Raw genomic sequence first — 21,387 nt, 5'->3', positions numbered from 1 at the left:
TATCGCTCATAAGATTTTTATTTCATTATCTTCTCATGGATCGCACCAGTAATACAGCACGCCGAACAGGTGAAAGACATACGCCACTCACCCACAGAGTGAGAGAGAGAGGGAGGGTATAGATGAGGGAGACGGGAAAAGAGTTGACCCCTATGAATTAATTTCTTTCTACTCAATATAAAGAAAAGCCCTGCCCCGCGCACAAGAAATCATTCATACCGATATTTCTCTCTCCATCTCTCTCCCCTCAGTCTCTCTCTATGACACTAACATGTAAGTATAGTCTCTCCGAAATTTGACAGAACTTTTTGGGTTTTGAATTTAAACAGAAAAGGAAGATAATTGAGAAGGTGAGGCGTGTTACAGAACCCACAGCTAAGAAACGACTGCCCTAATTGCCAACATGGTGGCCAAAGATAAATGGACTGACTTATATAGCGCCTTATTGCAAAGCGCTTTACAATAGCCTCTCATTCACTGATTCACACACCAATGATGACAAGCTACCATGCAAGGCGCCGGCCCACTCATTGGGAGCAATTTGAGGTTCAGTGTCTTGCTCAAGGACACCTCGACATGTGGGCAGCCGAGGTTCGAACCGCTGATCTGCCGACCTTGCGATCATTAGACGCCGGCCCCACGATATGCTGCTGATATGAGTACACGGTTCCATTTCGAAAAACCAGCACCTCGTGTTTCGAATAGATGCATGCTGAATGCTGAAAACTGACCTGAGTAGCTATTATCACAGACAAATTAAATTCCTTTTAATCTTTATTCATTTTTTAGGGTATTTGGCCGTTTTGATTTCGGGTAGGCTATAGCTAGACCACTGGTAAACATTGTAATTGGAAATGGCTGGACAGCTATACATGCGTGCAGGGTATTAGCGGCATGTCTTTTTTCTGTTCTGGATTATTGTTATGGGAGCCTAATTTAAGTATATATTATGAATGAATTAATGAATGAATGAATGAATGAATGGATGAATGAATGAATGGACTTTATTGTCATTGCTACAGTACAGGTACCAAACAACGAAATTTAGGAGGGGTGGCTCCCCTGGTGTTAGGAAAGAAAAAAAAATAAAACTTTTTAAAAAAAATCACAAGAAGGGAAGGAGCTGGTTTACAATTATTATAATTATTTAAGTAGAAGAAGAAATTCATGAAGATTAATACCAGATTTTTTTTTTTTTTTTTTTTTTTCACTGTTAAAGGTAGTTTTTTTGGCGTTTAAGATATTAAGTCATTTCTTGCTGATGATCCGTGGATGTCTTTGTGAATGTCAGCACACATGGATTAATCGTTCATACCACCCACTGATTAATCGACCATGAACATTTGGAGTTGCACATCCCTAGTGTTTGTGTGTTTGTGTGTGTGTGTGTGTGTGTGTGTGTGTGTGTGTGTGTGTGTGTGTGTGTGTGTGTGTGTGTGTGTGTGTGTGCGTGCGTGCATGCGTGTGTGTGTGTGTGCGCGTGTGTGTGTGTGTGTGTGCATGCGTGTTTGCATGCACGTGCTCTGATACTTAAAAAAGAAAAAGAAAAGAAAAGGCACCAAGCCCAGAGTGTCACCCTATCTCTCCCAGGCTTAGCTGGAGGATTCTGGCAGAGTCAACCAGCTTAGCTGAAAAGTGCTCCTCTGTTGTGTAAGTGCTCAATGATTTCCAATGTGATTTTTGGTGTAAACGGGCAGTTGACTATGCCTTGACAGCGGATCAAGAGACACAGAGAGTTACTACAGATCTTACAGTGGGGAAAGCCACTATAACCAGGAACAGCTGTGTCATGTGTTGCTTCCCAGTGACAGAAGACATGCTTGATGTGGACTCTGCCTAACATATCATCCATTACATACTGTCCGATAGAGTAGTTTATTATCCGTTAGAAACGTTTTCTTTTCATGTCGTCTCATGCTTAAAAAGCAGAATACGCTTTTGTCCTGTGCTTCTGCTACCCCCGACCTCTTATCTGTTTTGAATAGTAAAGTAATGTGACATGTTATGACTGCATGACTTCCCTACACTGAGCACAGGAGAAGGAGACTACAGCGGTAGTGCATTTAGGTGAGTGTGGTGTCTCAGTGCAATCAGGAAATGGAAAAACAATATATTCACGCTCCCCTCTTAGATATTCTGTGTGTCGCTCCTGCTTGGCTCTAATACACACACTGTGTCATGTTGATGTAAAGTGTCCTGAGAGCTTTAGAATTGGGACGGGAGACGTCTGTGTGTGTGTGGGTGTGTGTGTGTGTGTGTGTGTGTGTCTGTGTCTGTGTCTGTGTGTCTGTGTGTCTGTGTGTGTGTGTGTGTGTGTGTTTGTGTGTGTGTGTGTGTGTGTGTGTGTGAGAGAGAGGTGGAGGCTTGAAAGAGGGAGACGGGAGCGGAGGCTGGGTGGCAGTGCAGTGGGGGTGGGAATGTATCTTTTCAGGACACCAACCTTTGTTAGTCATAATGAAATCACCCCACTCCTACACACACACACACACACACACACACACACACACACACACATACCCACACATACCCCTCACCCAGGTCCCACTCTCACCCCAGTCCTCTCCCCTCTCTTTCCTGAAGAGAGTGGGGCCAGTCGCAAAAAATGTATTCCAACATCAAAGGAGGAAGTCTCCAGTAGCCTAATCTGGTTTAGAGTCCTCTGATGGGAACAGACAAGGGCAGCGCCGCGAGAGGATAGACAAGACGCTTCTTCACTTATAACCCCCCACCCCCCTTCTCTTTCTCACACACACACACACACAGAGGTCAGACCAGGGTCGACATCGTTCAAGTTCTTTTTTTTCCTGTACGTACATCCACAAACACAGCTTGTTCTGACATTTCCCATTTGTATCTTGTTTAATGAATCCAATTGAACCCTGCAGTAGTAACATTTCGATACAACACACACGCCATTTCGAGCACAGTGTGTTTGAGCTTGTTGGTGCTTGTTTAGATATACTATGCTATTCTACATGGCCTTTCAGGGCATATTACCCTACAAATAAAACCACATGTGGAGAACACCAATTTGCCCAGAGCTATATGTTCCACACAATACATTTCATGCAGTACACAATATGATATATTACATCCCCACAGGCCACAGCAGGAGATTGGTTAGAGGGGGCAAAATGAAGAACAATGTGATGTTGTTTTAAAAAAATCATGAAAAAATACATTTCCCGTTTCCCATGGTCAACAAGCAGACATCTACAGCAGACATCGGGAAGAAGTCATTTTATTGATCCGTTTGCTTCATATTAGTGTTGTTGGATCCGCTTTGAAGTCCAAGGCCTGACCGAGTCCCTGATCTCCTCTACAAGTTAAATAGATTTCTCTGAGCCAAAACAACATTAAGGCTAAGTAGAGAGGGTGAAGGTGTAGTCAAAGTCTGCCCTTGTCTTTTGATCCCTTCTTTCATCTTCCTGTCGTCCTCCTCGTGTCCCCCGCTCGTTAGCCATGGCGGAAAGGTGGAGAGAATAGAGAACAAAGCCAAGGCCCCGCCTCCTATCGATCCCAGAGCAGGCCCGTTAAACGATCACAGAAGCACTTCCGCTCCACTCGCATCCTGATGATTGACAGTACTGTTTGAAGATCAAAAAGTAGTGTGTGTGTGTGTGTGTGTGTGTATGTGTGTGTGTGTGTGTGTGTGTGTGTGTGTGTGTGTTAATTGTAAAAGACAGACTTGTGTGCTTGGCAGACTGCTTCTTCATTATCGCATTTCTCAAAACAACCTGAAAGCAGCTTTAAAAGGAAATGAAAACACACATTTCGTGTTGGCGCACACACGAGGAGGCACAGGGACGTCAGGGACGCACGCTCAAGGCGATGACAGACAGTTGTCGCCGCTAGGTACTCTTTTCCTTGGCACGCTGTCCTTAGCCTGGCCACACACACACACACACACACACACACACGCACACACACGGTGTATGGACTGGCATGGTGCCCCTCTTCACCCTGGCAACGCTGTGACACATGCCAACGCTCTAATGGATTAGTCCTGCCGCAGTCTGAACAAGTGTGTGTATGTGTTTGTGTGTGTGTGTGTGTGTGTGTGTGTATGTTTGTATACGTGGTCTCCATAAGCTTCCCTTATGTCATGTTGTGTTTAGACTAAGCTGCGGTACAGCATCTTACTGGCATCCATCAGCCCACCGGCTTAGGAGAGTGTGTTTGTCTTTCCTCTGAGTCTTTTGCTCCTTTCCTCCCCCACTTTATCAACAAGAAGTGTTCAAGTTACATAACATTGATTTTCTCTTTCTCTGACTCTGATAGACATGGGTCAGTGCAGATGGTATGGTAGTGATGTTAAATGCGGAGGATCACTGACTATAGACCTATCTCCTCTCTCTCTCTCTCGCTCTCCCTCTCTTTCTCTCTCTCTCTCTCTCTCTCTCTCTCTCTCTCTTTCTCGCTCACCCTTTCTCTGATATCCCGTTAGATATGTAAAAACACTGGTGTGCAATCTTGCTGTGACTCTGTCATGTTAATGTTTCTAATTGTGCCAATAAAGGCGGTTTTAAATTCAAATTCTCTCTCTCTCTCTCTCTCTCTCTCTCTCTCTCTCTCTCTCTCTCTCTCTCTCTCTCTCTCTCTCTCTCTCTCTTCCTCCTCCAGCTCTGATAGCCATTGGTCAGTACAGCAGTACGATAGAGACGGTGGATGCAGGCTGGTGTAAAGAGATCACAGACCAGGGCGCCACTCAGATCGCCAAGAGCAGCAAGTCTCTCAGATACCTGGGCCTTATGAGGTGTGACAAGGTAAGAGTACCCTGCCCTCTGTCTATGTACAGTATGTGACAGAGTGGGAGACACACACACACACACACACACACACACACACACAGGGTGTGACCAATTAAAACGTGTCTGGCGGAGAACGTGTAGCGTGGATAAGTCACTATGCCCAGCGCCTTACCCGATGCCCACCTGATGCCCCTTCAAAATAACCCCTAAACCCTCCTCTCGTTCTGGAACTCTCTCTAGGCGTTGATCTGTTTCAGGTTTCTTAACACTGGCAGACTCTGATGTAGCGAGGTGTACGAAGGTGTAGGAGGTGCATTGACAGCAAGCGGATACAGTATTATAAGGTTCTGCCCTATGGCTTAGATGCCGTGTGTGTGGGTGGGAGGAGAGAGAGGTGATGGAGGGGGGGGGGGGGGGGGGGGGGGGTTTATGAGAAGACAAATGTCTGGTGTATAGGCAGAACCCTGATGTTTATCATCGTAATATGTCATTTTTTATCTGATAAAGAGTAACCACATCAGAGCTATGCGGCGACCTTATCGATCGCTTTGATGCAGAGGTTCCACGACAAGTGCATATGTATCATAGTTATCTATTTCTACCGTAATATGAGGAAAGCTTTTTTTTAGGGCCATAGGAATAATTACGTCTGATTTAGTAGGGCTACATAGGGACGTGTGTGTTTCAAAGCGTATCCATGTGTATCGTAATAAAAGACAAGCGTAGAGGACCTTAGGAGTGACCTTATGCTGTAATTCCCTCAGACGGAGCGGTCTGCATACAGAACGTTCTATTGAATCACGGTGCGCTGATGTGGCCTGTATTTATCATATTTATCTGTGAGTAATAAAGAGCCAGTGCATTACACACCAGGTGATCACTTAGAATCCATTTTCATTTCACTCTAGCCCTATCCCCCGGTGACCCAACAATCAATATCAACAGCCACAGCCACACACACACGCGCACGCAGACACGCACATGTACACACAGACACGCACGCACGCACGCACACACAGACACACAGACAGACAAACAGACAGACAGACAGACAGACACACACACACACATACACCCGTATTATGGAATTAGCATAACAGCATTTTAACCCCAGAGGGACAGGTAACTGATACTCATATCTAGCCTAGACAGAAGAATACACATTACTCTGCTATGCTCGGAGCTTAATTCCTCTAAATTGAGCAGTAATTTGCGGTCTCAGAAAAGTATTAAGTCCTGTAATGGGCCATGTAGAGTCGAGTGAAACAGCGAAGATACTTTACTGGAGAGGTGACGGGGTCGTATGTCTTTGAGGTCAGATTATTGCAAGGCCACATTAGATTTCATTCGGAGCATATTTGTTTTTTTCACTTGTTTGTTGTTTCGTATGGCTCTCTCTCCCTCAGCCCTAAAAGCTTGTTTAGCATTGCAAATGAAGGCCGTCAGATTGACCAGTTTTGGGAAGGCGTGGGAATGCGTCTAGCCCTTGGCTGTTGCTGTGCTTGTTATGTGTTGCTGCTGTTGTTCTGTTAAGATAGGAGAGAGGGTAGGAATGTGAGAGAGAGAGAGAGAGAGAGAGAGAGAGAGAGAGGTGAGAGTGAACGTAGTGTTGACTGTGAGAGAAATAGACAAACACAGTAAGGTGAGGAGAGAGAGAAAGGGGCGAGAAAGGAGATAATGTTGACTGTGAGAGAAAGAGACAAAGATAGGATGCTGAGGGGAGAGAGAAAGAGAGAGTCGGAGAGAGAAAGAGAGAGAGAGGAGGTAGTGTTGACTGTAAGAGAAAGAGACAAAGAGAGGATGGTGAGGAGAGAGTTAGACAGAGAGAGAGAGAGAGAGAGAGGGGGGGTGTTTGGGTCACTGAGAGATAGAGAGAGAGGGGGGTAATGTTGGGGTCACTGAGAGAAAGAGAGAAACAGAGAGAGAGGAAGGTGAGATAGAGATGAGAGTGTCAGGGGAATTGGAGGCGTCTACTCACCCCTAGGGCAGCTGTGAACATGCTCTCCCTTCACCTTACCTCCTACTCATTTCCTCTCTCTCTCCATCCCTCCATCCCCTTACCTTGCCTCCTACTCTCCACATCCCTCTCTTCCATCCCTCTCTCCCTCAATCCCTTCATACTATGTCCCTTTCTCCTCCACCTCCACCCGTCTTTCCCTTCACCTCGTCTTCTACACTCTCATCCCTCTCTTTTAAACCCTCCGTCCCTCCGTCCCTCCGTCCCTGCACCAGTATTTCCTATATTGTGTCTCCATCATCTCCCCCCTAGCAGACTTCTCTCATCCCTCTCTCTATCACTCTCTCCCCGTCTGTCTGTCTCTCAGACAAACCTGCCTGCGACAATCTCTTCATCACCTCTCCTGTATCCCTTCATCCCTCTCCTCATTCATCTCTTCATCCCTTTATCCATCCATCCATCCCTTCCTCCCTACGTCAGACGAGAGCTGTGTCACAGGTGCGGCGCTCATTTGTCTCATCTCTCCATCCCTCCATACCTCCATCCCTCCGTCTCTCCATCTGTCAGAGCTGACCTGTGTGTCTAAATGTTTCCATTGCCATGTGAGCGCAGTGGTGAAAGAGGCGGTGATCTGACCAGGGTTCAGTGCTACTGAAGTAGTCACGAACCGCTTGAGATTGAATTAGATTTCATTTTCCCCTCCCCTCTGAGACATAGCCCTGGAAATATGATTGATATGTTAGATTATATTATATGCAGTTAGGTCCGGAAATATTTGGACAGTGACACAAGTTCCATAATGTTGGCTCTGTATGCCACCACAAAGGATTTCAAATGACACAATCGAGATGCAATTGAAGTGCAGACTTTCAGCTTTAATTCAAGGGGTTGAACAAAAATATTGTATGAAATGTTTAGGAATTGCAGTCATTTTTATACACAGTCCCCTATTTTCAGGAGCTCAAATGTATTTGGACAAATCAACATAATCATAATTACAATTTAAATGTTTTATACTTTGTAGAGAATCCTCGGCATCACCAAATGCTGGGTTCCTCCTTCGTGATGGTTTGCCAGGCCTTCAGTTGTTGTTTGTTCGTGGGTCTTTCTGCGTTTAGTTTTGTCTTCAGCAAGTGAAATGCATGCTCGATCAGGTTGAGATCAGGTGATTGACTCGGCCATTGCAGAATATTCCACTTCATTGCCTTATATAACTCCTGGTTTGCTTACACAGTATGTTTTGGGTCATTGTCCATCTGTATTGTGAAGCGCCATCCAATCAACTTTGCTGAATTTGTCTGAATCTGAGCAGACAGTATATCCCTAAACACTTCAGAGTTCATCCGTCTGCTTCGGTCTTCTGTCACATCATCAATAAACACTAGTGACCTAGTGCCTTTGGTAGCCATGCATGCCCATGCCATCACACTGCCTCCACTGTGTTTTACAGATGATGTGGTATGCGTTGGATCATGACCCGTTCCAAGCCTTCTCCATACTTTTTTCTTCCTATCATTCTGGTACAGGTTTTTCTTAGTTTCATCTGTCCAAAGACTGCTGTTCCAGAACTGGGCTGGCTTTTTTAGATGTTTTTTGGCAAAGCCTAATCTGGCCTTTCTATTCTTGAGGCTTATGAATGGCTTGCACCTTGTGGTGAACCCTCTGTATTTGCTTGTGTGAAGCCTTCCCTTTATGGTACACTTGCTATGCCTACCTCCTGGAGACTGCTCTTCACTTGGCTGGATGTTGTGAAGGGGTTTTTACTTAACCATCCTGTGATCATCCACCACTGTTGTCTTCCATGGACGTCCAGACCTTTTTGTGGTGCCAAGCTCACCAGTGTGTTCTTTTTCTCAGAATGTACCAAACAAAATAATTGGCCACTCCTAATGTTCCCGCTATCTCTCTGATGGATTTTTTGTTTGTTTTTGCAGCCTACGGATGGCCTGTTTCACTTGTATTGAGAGCTCTGTTGAGCTCTGAGCTCTGGCAAATGCCACACTTGCAATCAACTCAGACCTTTTACCTGCTTAATTGTTAAAGAAATAATGAAGGAATAGCCCACACTGGCCCATGAAACTGCTTTTGAGTGAATTGTCCAATTACTTTTGGTCCCTTGAAAAAGAGGGAGCTACATTCCTAAACCCTTCCTTCAATTTGGATGTGAATACCCTTACCCTAAAGCTGAGAGTCTGCAATTTAAGCCCATATTCATTATATAACTGTAACTTGAAGATGTTTTGGTAAACAGCTAAAATAAAAATAAAAGTTCCAAATATATATGGACCTAATGGTATATAAGTATTAGTACCAGAGACACTTTCCCATCTGGCTGAAGTCAAGAAGAAGGTCTCTTTATTTGTTATTGTACATTTTTCCGAGGCATTGTGGTCTGTTCCATTGAATGAGGATGAGACAGAAATAGATGAAGATAAAGGAGAGGATGGTGGAGAAGGACAGCACAGAAGAGGAGGAGAGAGAGAAAGAGAGCTCTGTCTTTATTATTTGTTTTCTCTGCTCCTGTTTGAGGATGGCTTAGGAGGTCATAGGAGGGCTGTAACCCTAACCTCCGTCCTTGTCTGTCAGGTGGACCTACTTCTACCATTCCTTGGTTCCAGGCACAGTATTTGACAAGTGAAAAGACTACAATGTCAAATGGACCTCCACTTAAAACGCTACCAATAATTACCATTATCCTCCATTACTTTGTTTCACAGCTGTCTCTACTTGTGTTTCTACCCGCTGACATGCTGAACGTTAGCCGGATGATTGAGAGGAAATGATTATGTGTTAACTTCAGTCTAATCCCACCCCCCTCCCCCGCCTAAACCCAAGTTTCCACATCACCTGATCTGGAGTCAGGTGTCGAATGCTGGGATTTCTGCGTCCTCCTCGAATCCTTGTGTCTCTCCTACATAAATACACACTCAGGCGGTATGATAACCTTGACACACACGGCAGAGAACTTCCCAGCATGTTTTTTCCCCTTGGCAGCCCTCGCCACGTTTGTGTCCATTTGTTTGGAATTGTCAAAACGTGGGGAATTTCAAATGGAGCGCCTCCCAGTAGCCTGTCTCAGAAATGTCATAGAACCCATAGAATGTGTAGAATTCATAGAACCGTTAACACGGAACATGTGGTGTTCATACAGTATGGCCGAGTGTGAAGGATCGATTTCCCCTGCTACACTTTATATAAACTCACTTCCGTGCTGTATAGATTTTATTGTCTGGGAGCTGGTGTTGGTATGGTATGGTGTGTCTGCTAGGGATTTAATGTTAGCTCTACGTTGGTCCCTGTGGCGTGGAGTGTTTGTGTGTGTGTGTGTGTGTGTGTGTGTGTGTGTGTGTGCGTGCGCGTGCGCGTGTATCTTTCTTGTCTGTCTGTTTATTGCTGTGTCTCTCTTTGTCTCTGTGTGTTTACTGTATGTGTGCCTATGTACTTGAATGTGTGCGAGTCACAAATGGGGTTTGTAAAGCGTGCTGTCTCTCCATGGAATTTATGCTATTTGCCTTTAACACAGCTCAGAATAGGGCATTGAGATTAAACCCCCCTAGGGCCAGTGGAATGGCGCAGTCCGCATGCCTCCACTCATTATCCCTCTGCCCTTAGGGCCAAACCACCCCAGCCTGACAGGGAGAAAGAATGAGATTGATCCACGACTCACCCAAAATAATAAAATCAATTCATTTTGTCCTCTTTCTGCTCATTCTCTTTGCCAAGCTTTGAAGAAGGCAGCTGAAAGACTGGAGGAAAAGTACTTTTCTTTTATCCTGTGAAAAACGGATCGTCCCCATATGTCAGTATGTTCTGTAGAGCAGCTTGCTCTTCAGATATGACCAGTGTTCACTCTGCCTGAAAGAGTTTATTTTTGCGATGTTCCACAAATGAAATAAAACACACTGCACTTCCTCTGGACAACGTGTAAGCGTAGCAGTAGCCATCGATAGACATCAGAGACTGGTCTGGGGTAACATTTTTGTGAAAATTCAAAACTTCCCGAACCATATATTGTATTTTGTGGTCGAGTTACACACTTGTGAAGTTGTAATGGAGTTTTGCGCAACTTTGCAAGGTCTGTCTCCCCCAGAAATAACATTAGGGACTGTTTTGTCTTACCGCAAAATCAAAACAGGCGTCCGCACTTTTACGGCCAACATACACACGTACAGACACACACACACACGCACAGACACACGCACACGCACAGACACACACGCACACACACACACACACACACACACACACACACACACACACACACACACACACACAAAGAGCCATGCAATAAGGCTGTATTGACCTGCCTACAACATTTGCATCCTGTCAGAGAGACTGTTCATTGTCTGAGTACTTTCTCAGCTTGGGCCCAAGACTGTGTGTGCATGCGTGTATGTATGCAAGTGTAGTCCCAGTAGCTGTTGTTTAATGGCTGCTTTGTGCTTATGCTTATGTTAACAGTCTGTAAAGTTATTGTCCAACTTGTTGAGTGTGAACAGAGACAAGCCTCATCTATGTTGATTGAACCACTGGAGGGATTCCAGCCCTGTCTTCCTGGGTGTTCCCTAAGTGGAATGTTTTCATTAGAGGAGTTTTCACAGCTTACTGTACCTCTCCCCTCCTCACCACTCCTTCATTAGACTGAAAACAAATAGCACAGGCTCTGTAACAGGGAGAAGGCAAACTCACACAGTCAGCATGGAACAGGCTACGGGGAAACAACCACACTGGCTCAGAAGGCTGGTCGAGAGCACAAGTTGTGATATTTATGAGATGAGATGATAAGAGGCCTCTGTCTCTCTGACTTCCTCTTTCTTTCTTTCTTTTCTTTACTTCTTTTTTCCAGACAGAGGTATGGAGAGAGAGAGAGAGAGAGAGAGAGAGAGAGAGAGAGAGAGAGAGAGAGAGAGAGAGAGAGAGAGAGAGAGAGAGAGAGAGAGAGAGAGAGAGAGAGAGAGAGAGAGAGAGAGAGAGAGAGAGAGAGAGAGAGAGAGAGAGAGAGAGAGAGAGAGAGATACAGAGAGATACTCATAACTCATAAATCTTACATTTGTAAGCAGTTCTGTAGTCCCATTAACAGACAGAGTAGATTGGTGTACAGGCAGATACATAATGTCCAGACAGAAGGACCAGACGGACCTTGTTAAAACTACAGACATCCCAATCAATATGGCCACCGTGCTGATGCATATTATCTCTGTTTAGACTAGAGAGAGATATTCAGAGGCAGCAATTTGCAGACACAAACAGTGCAGTAATTGTTCCTCAAGGCCCGGAGACAAGATGAAGATGAAGTATGTTTGATTTGTTTCCCCTCGTTGGTTTCAGCGGAAAGAGTTTAAGAGTTTTAACAAGCAGAGTTGTCTTGTTGTTACACAGAGGTCCAAGGCACAAGAGAGAGGGAAAGATTTCTGATATAAGTTGACATTGAAAGAATGAACTGACAAGAATACAAGCTTATTCTATAGGACTTCTTCCATATATCTAGAGGTATATAATATTACAGTACGTCTCTCCTCTCCTCTCAGATCCATCAGGCCTACTAGTTAGCTGTCATGTACACAGTGTTCCCTCTCCCTGTCTTTTCTCCTATTTTCTAAGGATGTGGTTGTTGACTCCATGTTGAATGTGTAGTTGAATGAAAGTTGTCGGCCATGTGTCATCTGAGGTGGAATTTTGTCTCATTCTGCACTGCAGAGCTGTATTGATCGGTGGTCTTAGCTGAAGCCCCCCATCCTGATAAAAAACCTCTTCATAAACAGAGAGAGAGAGAGAGAGAGAGAGAGAGAGAGGGAGGATGAAGGAAAGCTAAGAAGAGTGAAAGACTGACAGTAAAAGACACAAGAGTCCACGAGATGTGAAAGGAATCTTAGCTTTGCCCTTCAGTGAAAATAGATGTCTCTCTCTCTCTCTCTCTCTCTCTCTCTCTCTCTCTCTCTCTCTCTCTCTCTCTCTCTCTCTCTCTCTCTCTCTCTCTCTCTCTCTCTCTCTCTCTCTCTCTCATATCCCTACTCCCTCTCTCCTCTAGTCAAGGCCAAGCAAGGTTGTGTGAGTTTTGGATTCTGCTCAGATCTTGTGTTTATTCAGTTTGTTTTATAAAGTAGCCTCTCGTTTCCCCCTCCTCCCCTCTCCAGACAGAGGTCAATGTAGCCCCATAGAGAAGTGTTCCAGAGGATAGACAGGGCTGAGCAGACTGAACAGTTGGCTTTACCACACTGGTTTGGTCCGTCTGTTGCAACACTTCAAATGCATTCGTCATATAGAGGTTATTCTCACCATCACACCAGGTGTTTTATATACGTTGGCCATATGCTGGTGTTTGCTTATTAGCTGGTGATTGTTCCTATTCACTCTGTCTGGTTGCACTGTTGACAGTTCAATGAATGACGCTGAGAATGTGTCCCCTTATCACTGGAACTCCCATGTAGATAAGTGCTCAGAGATCCACACGAGTCTGGATCAATGGATTCAGTTATTGATTGATGATTTACTGATTCATTGATTGGCTGATTGACACACATCATGTGCATGACATTCCGAGTTCCGGTTCCAAGTTCCGGTTCCCAGAATGCTTTTCATCTTAAAGAGACAGGGTCAGAATGTCCTTGTGTCTATTCAAGGGGCAATTAAAGGGGAAGTGTTTTATGTTGGGCATATTCAAACACAATAGCCCTGTTGTGATTTTCCTTATGGAATTCTGCTTGTGGCCGACCCCAGTTAAGCTGCTCTGGAATCTGTTCCCTCTAGCTTCCGGAGTGTGTCGACGTGTGTGTGTGTGTGTGTGTGTGTGTGTGTGTGTGTGTGTGTGTCTTTGTGTGTCTTTGTGTGTCTGTGTGTCTGTGTGTGTGGGTGTAGACATGTGTGTGTGTGCATGTGGGTATGTGTGCGCGTGTGTGCACCCACTGTACTGTGTCTGTGTTCCATCTCATGAAAGGAAGAAAGTCTTAACATGTTGAGATGGAGTGAAGCCTTTGGCAGTCAACAGGTCTATATAGTGTTTTACTGTTCTCAAACGACCCTCATAACAGCCCCTGGTGATGACAAGGGTATGAATCTTTCCATCTCCCAGTGCCCATCCTGGGGTTTTTCATGTCTTATAGATAGATGTTGTATTCATCCTCAAGGGGAAATTTTAAGGCCAACTTCCTGGCCATTGTCCAATCAGAGTACAATGTGATCTCTGGGGCCTGATTTAATATCCAGTCATCATAAGCAGCCATTGTTATTGCCAGATGTCATAATCTAATACAAAGTCACTCAACACCGACCTTCAGCATGGGAACACAGTCTGTACAATACAGACCTATTAGTGTTTGTCTTACCTCTGTCTGACTAGAATCCTCTATGGTGAGAATCAGCCAAATGACAGTAGTATTTATCTGGATTAAAAAAGAACAGTTGCTTACTCAGAACGATGTTCCCTAATGTATTTAGAAATCTTTTTAATGTGGATAATACAGGCATTTATCATGCCCTGTCACTGTTATAATGCAGGAGTTGGCTGTTATTAATGATAGTGAATTTATACCCTGTCCTGGTCTCTGAGTAAGTCAAATATATGAATAAACGCCTTTAAGGGTTGTGGAACGCCTCCACCCAAGCCCCTCTAGAGATAACTGGGCCAACATGGAGAGAGAAATTGGGGTTGCCCTGAACACATTCCCTGGGTTACGTTTGTCACGCATGATGGAGTGTAGGTTTAACAAACATGGCCACTGGAATCCCTCTGTGACCCTGCAGGGTTGAGCTGGAGCGCTGATGTTGCACAGAAGTGTGTGTGTCTGTGTCTGTGTGTGTGTGTGTGTGTGTGTGTGTGTGTGTGTCTGTGTGTGTGTGTCTCTGTGTGTGTGTGTGTGAGAGAGAGAGAGAGAGAGAGTGTGAGAGAGTGTGAATGTGAGTGTGAAGAGGACCAGACCTGGGCTGTCCAAAGCCTAGCCTGACCCCGTTTAGAAAGCAATCACATCCAGGCCCTCTCACAGAGGTACTGTTGGTACTGTTTCCCTGACGGTGAGAACTTGTGGTGATGAAGTTGTATTCAATCCCGCCTCTACTCCCTCCCTACCTCACGTCCCTCCGTCTTTCTCTCCTCCTCCCCGCCTTTCTTACCCTCACCCCTTTCTCAGAACTCTTATCAGCGCCAGTGAAAATATCTGCCAGTCGTCCGGTCACTCATTTAGAAACTTTACAACTTCAGCTTTTCTCCTGGGCAGTTTTAGGGCCGCCGTAAATCTCGCCTGTTTAAATCGAGCCTGTTTAAGCCGGCTTTTACTGAGATCTGATGCACTGCATTCTTCAGCTGCTTAAACAGCCCTTTTAAACATTTACCCCCAAATGTATTTAGTGAGTGACTGATGTGCTCTGTCGACAGGAGTGGACAGGGACTTGAGTCTTGGAGGATGTTTGTCTCTCTCTTTATGGTAGTCGAGCGACCAATGGCTGCCACATGGCCCTAATGAATAGTTGCAGTCCACTCGTGATAAGTGCACAGAGAAGTGCACACTCCATTCAAGAGCCTCGCTGCGTTCTCTCTTCCTACTTCAGATAACAGTACCCACGATAGACCCAAGCCGTTGTAGGAGTGGATTATACTCATCAAATACATACAATCACTAATCCAGGGACACATAGTTGCACGTACTGTACTCCGGGCTTGGGTAAAGTCCTGAAGAACATATCCCAGGTTCAACCGTTCATATTTATCCATCATCGTTATGCTCACCAAGTCCGCCTATCTGATGGGCATCCGTTGTTTGTGTATCTGATTATCGATTTACGAGCCCATCCTTTTCTTTTGCACTGCAACCACAGCGGCGTTTGTCATCTTTACGATGTGTTTGAGTGCCATGGTTGCTTGCGAAAGGCCCGGCGTTGGCGGTAAATGTATATTTTACATCATGATGGAGTGCATTTGCATCTGAGAGTGGGTCTTAAAAAGTGAGGCTGTTAAAAGGGAGAGCAAGGGAGAGGCGCTCACTGAGAGTCCAGGTCACCTTTAGAACCGACGTCGAGTCATGGCCAGCTCTCTGCTTCTGAAGTGTAAAGCCAAGGACCAGCTGTCAACACACACACACACACACACACACACACACACACACACACACACACACACCAGGGAGAACGATACTTCAGACATGACATGCTGTGTAGAATGTCCATTAGTAGTGAGTCACACTACTTGAAACTGTTCAGTTGAAACAGAATTATTCTAACGTATATCGTATAGTAGTAGTAATAGTAAAGACATGAATATCTTATCAAGGAATTAATTTGTTCACATTTCAAGTACAATGTGTTGGAAGAGAGGAGTTGTTTAGAGGAGTTGTTTGAGCAGATGGTCTGTCTAATAGGCTATCAAACATGATTCTCTCTGTCCTTTCTTTCTCTTTCTCTCTCTGTCCCTCCCTCCCCCTCTTCTCTCTCTACTGTACTCTGACAAGACCACATTGCACGTCAGACAACATTAACCACCCCTCATATCCACGGAACGGCGTCTTTGAAGTTAAATGGGGGGAAAATATCATAAGTGTAGGCCTCGGTCCAGATCTCTGTGGTGGCTTCTCTCCCAGAGGGCTCTGTAAGATGAAAAGTATGAGTGAGGTTGCGATATGCCTCTATCATATGGGTCTCTTTCAGACTTGGCATTGTAGTGTGGTACTAGATCAGGGTTTAGTGAAAACAAAGGCCCCAGCCACACAACGTCTGCTGCTGACCTTCATGTCTCTACATCGGTTCTCAGGCTCCAAATACCAAGCAGGTGTGGTGATGTCATCGGGTCTTATTGAAGATACCACATACCCTGGTGAAAGGGCTTACAGATCTTTGTTTTCTAGATAGATGGACCGGACAGGGGAGTGAAAACTGTTACGTTTTAGAAAAGAGTGGGAATTGTAATGATGCGGATATTCTTGTTTTCTACGCATGCTATATACAGCAGGTGTTAATGGTGTGGGTAATGTTTTCTTGGCACACTTTGGGCCCGTTAATACCAATCAATCATCGGTTGAATGCTACAGCCTATTTGAGTGTTGTTGCTGACCATCCTGTGCATCCTTCCACAATGAACCAACTTCTAATGGCTTCCAGCATGATAATGTCACAAAGCAAAAGTCATGGTTTCATGAACATGACAATAAGTTCAGTGTTCTTCAGTGGCCTTCCCAGTCACCGGATCTGAATCCAATAGAACACCTTTTGGATGTGGTAGAATGGTAGATTCACAGCTTGAAAGTGCACCTGAAAAATCTGCAGGAATTGTGTGATTCAATCATGTCATCATGGGCCAGAATCTCAAAGGAATGTTTCCAACATATTGTAGAATCAATGACAGAATTGAGGCTGTGTGTAGGAGGCCCTACCCAGTATAGTGTATAGTGTTCCTAATAAAGTATTCAGTGAGTGTACAATCAAGATGGATTTTTTATCTTTTTCCTGAATAGCTTTTTTATATTACAGTTGTGAGGTATGTTCGCTGGTCAGAGGCTAGACTAGACCTTAGACTAGAATAAAGGTCTAGGGGGAGGAGGATTTCAAAACCATCAATGGAAATAGTCCTTGTGGCTGCCTTTATCAGATCAAGTTAATATCAAAGTTATTGAAGTCACAAAGTTCAACTTTTTTTCTTTCTCTCTCTTTTTGAATTCATAATTATTTCTACAGTAATACAAAAACAAACAAAGAACAGGAAACAGACATGAAAAAAAACGAAGACAAATACAATTGCAATTCTTTTCACAAAGGTCATTTAAATATCTGGCTGTATTCATTTAAATATCTGGCTGTTTGTTTGAGCTCCAAGATGTGAATATTATTTATTAATATGAATAATATTATTATTACTCTTGCCGCAACCAGCAATTAGCAGATGATTCAGCGTTTTGATTGGGTGCCATTTTGTGTCAAGCGTGTTTACTCAGCACACAGATCCACACTAAATTACCATTAATGAAGGTAATGGCCTCCCATCAGATTGACAGGTCTATTCTTCAGATCCCTCTCAGTTGTAATTAAGGCCCTGATTAACGAGCTGGGAGGGATGTGTTCTATTCTCTTCAGCACAATATACAATAATATGTTATGAAAGCAATCAAGAGGTTGACATTTTATTTGCTAATGAGCCTCTACCACACATTATAACACACGTCTTCCTCTTACTTCTCTTTGTGTTGTTCTGTAGAGCGAGGGTATAAATGTGGCCCTGGTTTATTGGTAGGTTCTTGTTATAAATCACCTGGTGCGCCATGTCTGTGTCAGTCCACATCTGGACAGTGCCTGGTTAGGAGGGAAGGATGAAAACCAGAAGGACTGCAGACCTCAAGGTCCACATTTGAAAATGTTTTGTTGTTGGCACTAGCTAGCTTCCTGAAAACATCTCCTGAACTGCTTTGTGTTGGCGCCATGGTCCAAAAACTACAGAGAATTGTTTTCTTCTATGGCAATTTAAGCTAGTTCTGGGAAGGTTCTAATTCGTCCCTCTGTAATCTAGTGTTGAACAAGAATAGGGGGAGGGGGAGAGAGAGAGAGAGAGAGAGAGAGAGAGAGAGAGAGAGAGAGAGAAAGAGAGAGTAAGTAGTAGAGTAAGTAAGTAGGGCTGCACTTCTATGAATCTATGACAGCACTACTGTACATGAAATGCAAATGTAGGACAATAAAAAATTGTAAAGAAAAAAACATTCCGTTTACAGAAGGGTGTGTGTTTGTATGTGTGTTTGCGTGTCCTCTGGAACGTGTCATGAGTGAGCCACAGAGTGTGTTGTGGCCTGGGTGGGTTGTGGTTAAAACCCCTCCTCACCTCTAGGGGTCCCCGGGGCCCGTGCAGCTCTGTTCATCGTCAGCCTGGCCCCACTGGCCTTCTGACATGGTGTGTGATGAAACTGTGAAGGTGCTAGACGTCTTGCTATTCCCTTGTCCCTTAGAGCATGAAAGCCTAATTATCTCACTGTGCTGTAGTGTGGTGTGGCAAGGCTTGTCTTCTGTCTCGACGCCCACCGTCTCTCTCTCTCTCTCTCTCTCTCTCTCTCTCTCTCTCTCTCTCTCTCTCTCTCTCTCTCTCTCTCTCTCTCTCTCTCTCTCTCTCTCTCTCTCTCTCTCTCTCTCTCTCTCTCTCTCTCTGTATGTATGTATGTATGTGCTTCTGTCTTTTGTTTTGTCACTGGACTATCCTCCTCTCCCTCAGTCTCCCTCTGGGAAAGAAACAGATATGCGTTTTAGTAGCAGAGACCACAGTGGATGCTGTCAGGCCCAGAACAACAGCTATGTGTTTCAGTAACGGAGACCACAGTGGATGCTAGAACAACAAAGTGATATTTTTGACACCAGGCCCATTAGTTTTGCTAGCAATTAGGTGGATGAGTCAGTCGTGAATGCTTGTTGTGCTCGATGCAGTACATACTGTCCACAGCGGAGGCTCAATTAAGCATCCACACACACACACACACACGCACACACACACACACACACGCACGCGCACAAACACTCAAACAACAGTTTAACAGTCAAAAAACTGAAAACTGGGGGCATCTACTATGGCTCAGGAGGTAGATCGCAAGGTTGGCGGTTCGATCCCTGGTTCGATACTCCTGTCCACGTGTCAAGGTGTCCAAATTGCTCCCAATGAGCAGGCCGGCGTCTTGCATGGTAGCTTGCCGCCGTTGATGCGTGAATCTGTGTGTGTGAATGCGCGAATGACAGGCCATTGTAAAGTGCTTTGGAATAAGTGGCTATATAAGTGCAGTCCATCCAAAACTAAAGACAAAACAATCCGTTTTTATCAGGAGCCTTAAGTTACGGATTGCACCTTTAACACTGGTTGTGCTTTTTCTGTAGGTGAACGAGGAGACCGTGGAGAGGCTGGTGGTGCAGTACCCTCACATCGTGTTCAGCACCGTGATGCAGGACTGCAAGAGAACGCTGGAGAGAGCCTACCAAATGGGCTGGAGCCCCAACACATCAAACGCATCGTAGCCACCGCCGGATCACACAGAGACATGGTTATGCACATGCACACACGCACACACAGACACGCACGCACGCACACACACACACACACACACACACACACTCACAGACACACACACACACACACACACACACATACACATACAGTTAGTGCTGTATGCAGTATAAGAGGATACACAGATGTACACACACACATACCCCACATGGTCAGTCATGTTTACTTCCTTACACTTACTATACAGACCCATGCATGCAGACATACAGTATACACACACACACACACACACACACACACACACACACACCTTTACACTCATTCATTTAAACATTGGTTAGTCCTTATCCTCACCTTCTGGAAAGATTTGCCTCTTGTTTTGGTGGATATTCATTCTATGGAGTTTTATCATTGTTCCATGTTTCATGTTCTTTGGGGTTACATGTTAGTTGATAACTCACAACACATAGTACATCACAGGCCACAGTCCATACAGTGGCTGTAATCTTCACCCTCATTGTAATTGGCTGCATATGAATATGCTCAAATGGCACTCTAGTCCCTGTGTAGTGCACTACTTTTCACATGGAGCTCCGTTGTACTAAATGGGGGGCAAAATTGTGTCATTTGGCAATTGCTTTCAGTGATTACCACTGGGCTGGTTGTGTTGGACCCGGCCTGAGACCACAGAAGAAGACACAGAGGTTGAAAACAAGGAAAGATTGTTATATACTGGTCTTGATGACCATTAGGGCTACATGTTTAGACCTGACTGACCGCAGGTGTGAAAATTCAATGTTGTTTCTCATGTGTTTCTACCTTTCCCCTGGATGTTCAGTACAGTGTTAATGCTTTGTTAGGATTCATACATAATGTTTCTCACATCTGTATGAGCTGCCCAGTATGGCATGAGCTCCATCTGAGGGACAGACGAAGACAAAGTGTATAAAATGGACAAGGGTTATGGCTCAATACAATTGTACAGCAGAGCCACATTCAGGACCACATTCAGTCAACCTGTAATACAGGGTATCTGTACGGCAGAAAGACAACATTGTTCTCCCACCAATAAAGTGCATGTTTTCATTGAGATCTTCATATTTTTTTCCCCCTTTTATTTGTGTTCAATTGTTTGAATTACGGTCTCAAATGTTTTACTGACTTCAAATGGCAGGAGCAATCGTATTTCGACTCAGTGTTTGTTTGAATACCACCTTTTCGTTGTTCTTTACAGAGAGTAACTGTAAACTGGCTCATGGTGGATCTTGCCCCAGATCTAGGAACAGATCACCCTACCCCCATTCTAACCCTAATAATTTCAGATGAAGAACATACTTCATGTCAGACTCTGTCAGTGGTTAAGGAGTATGCTGACTTACCTAGTTTGTACTAGGTAAAAACATGTTCAGCGTGTACCTCAGAGCAGTTTCTTAGCACTGAACACATGCACAGACATACTCTCTTAAGCCTAAAACAGACCGCAAGCGTCAACCTCAGCCGCGCGTGTGCGTTTCATTTTGGCACCCATGTTAACGGGTTAGAGCAGCCATACAGCGTGCATGAGGCGCACATCTCACGCTGGCTGCCGCGGCACGCCTATTTTTTCCACGTGCCGCTTGCGTTGCAGGCAAAACTCAAAGTACAAAGATAGGGCTGGCAGTAGCAGCTCCACAGTCAGTGTGGAAGCCGCAACAGTGAGAGCCGCCGCGCACACGCCCCGCCTGTGGTTT

General features: G+C 44.8%; 1 protein-coding gene across 1 annotated transcript in view; it reads left to right on the top strand.

Annotated features, from left to right (window-relative positions):
* Nucleotides 1-19,711, top strand: part of fbxl17 (F-box and leucine-rich repeat protein 17) — a 195,274-nt gene extending 175,563 nt beyond the window's left edge. Inside the window, exons 10-11 of the mRNA XM_080530886.1 lie at nt 4,624-4,766; nt 19,531-19,711. Of these exons, the coding sequence (XP_080387012.1) occupies nt 4,624-4,766; nt 19,531-19,668 (281 nt within the window). The 3' untranslated portion in view covers nt 19,669-19,711. The remainder of the gene's footprint in view (nt 1-4,623; nt 4,767-19,530) is intronic.
* Nucleotides 19,712-21,387: the final 1,676 nt, after the last annotated feature.

Source organism: Nansenia antarctica, assembly GCF_963989245.1.
Source record: "Nansenia antarctica genome assembly, chromosome: 5".
Taxonomy (NCBI): Eukaryota; Metazoa; Chordata; class Actinopteri; order Argentiniformes; family Microstomatidae; genus Nansenia; species Nansenia antarctica.
This window is presented reverse-complemented; position numbering and strand designations above follow the sequence as displayed.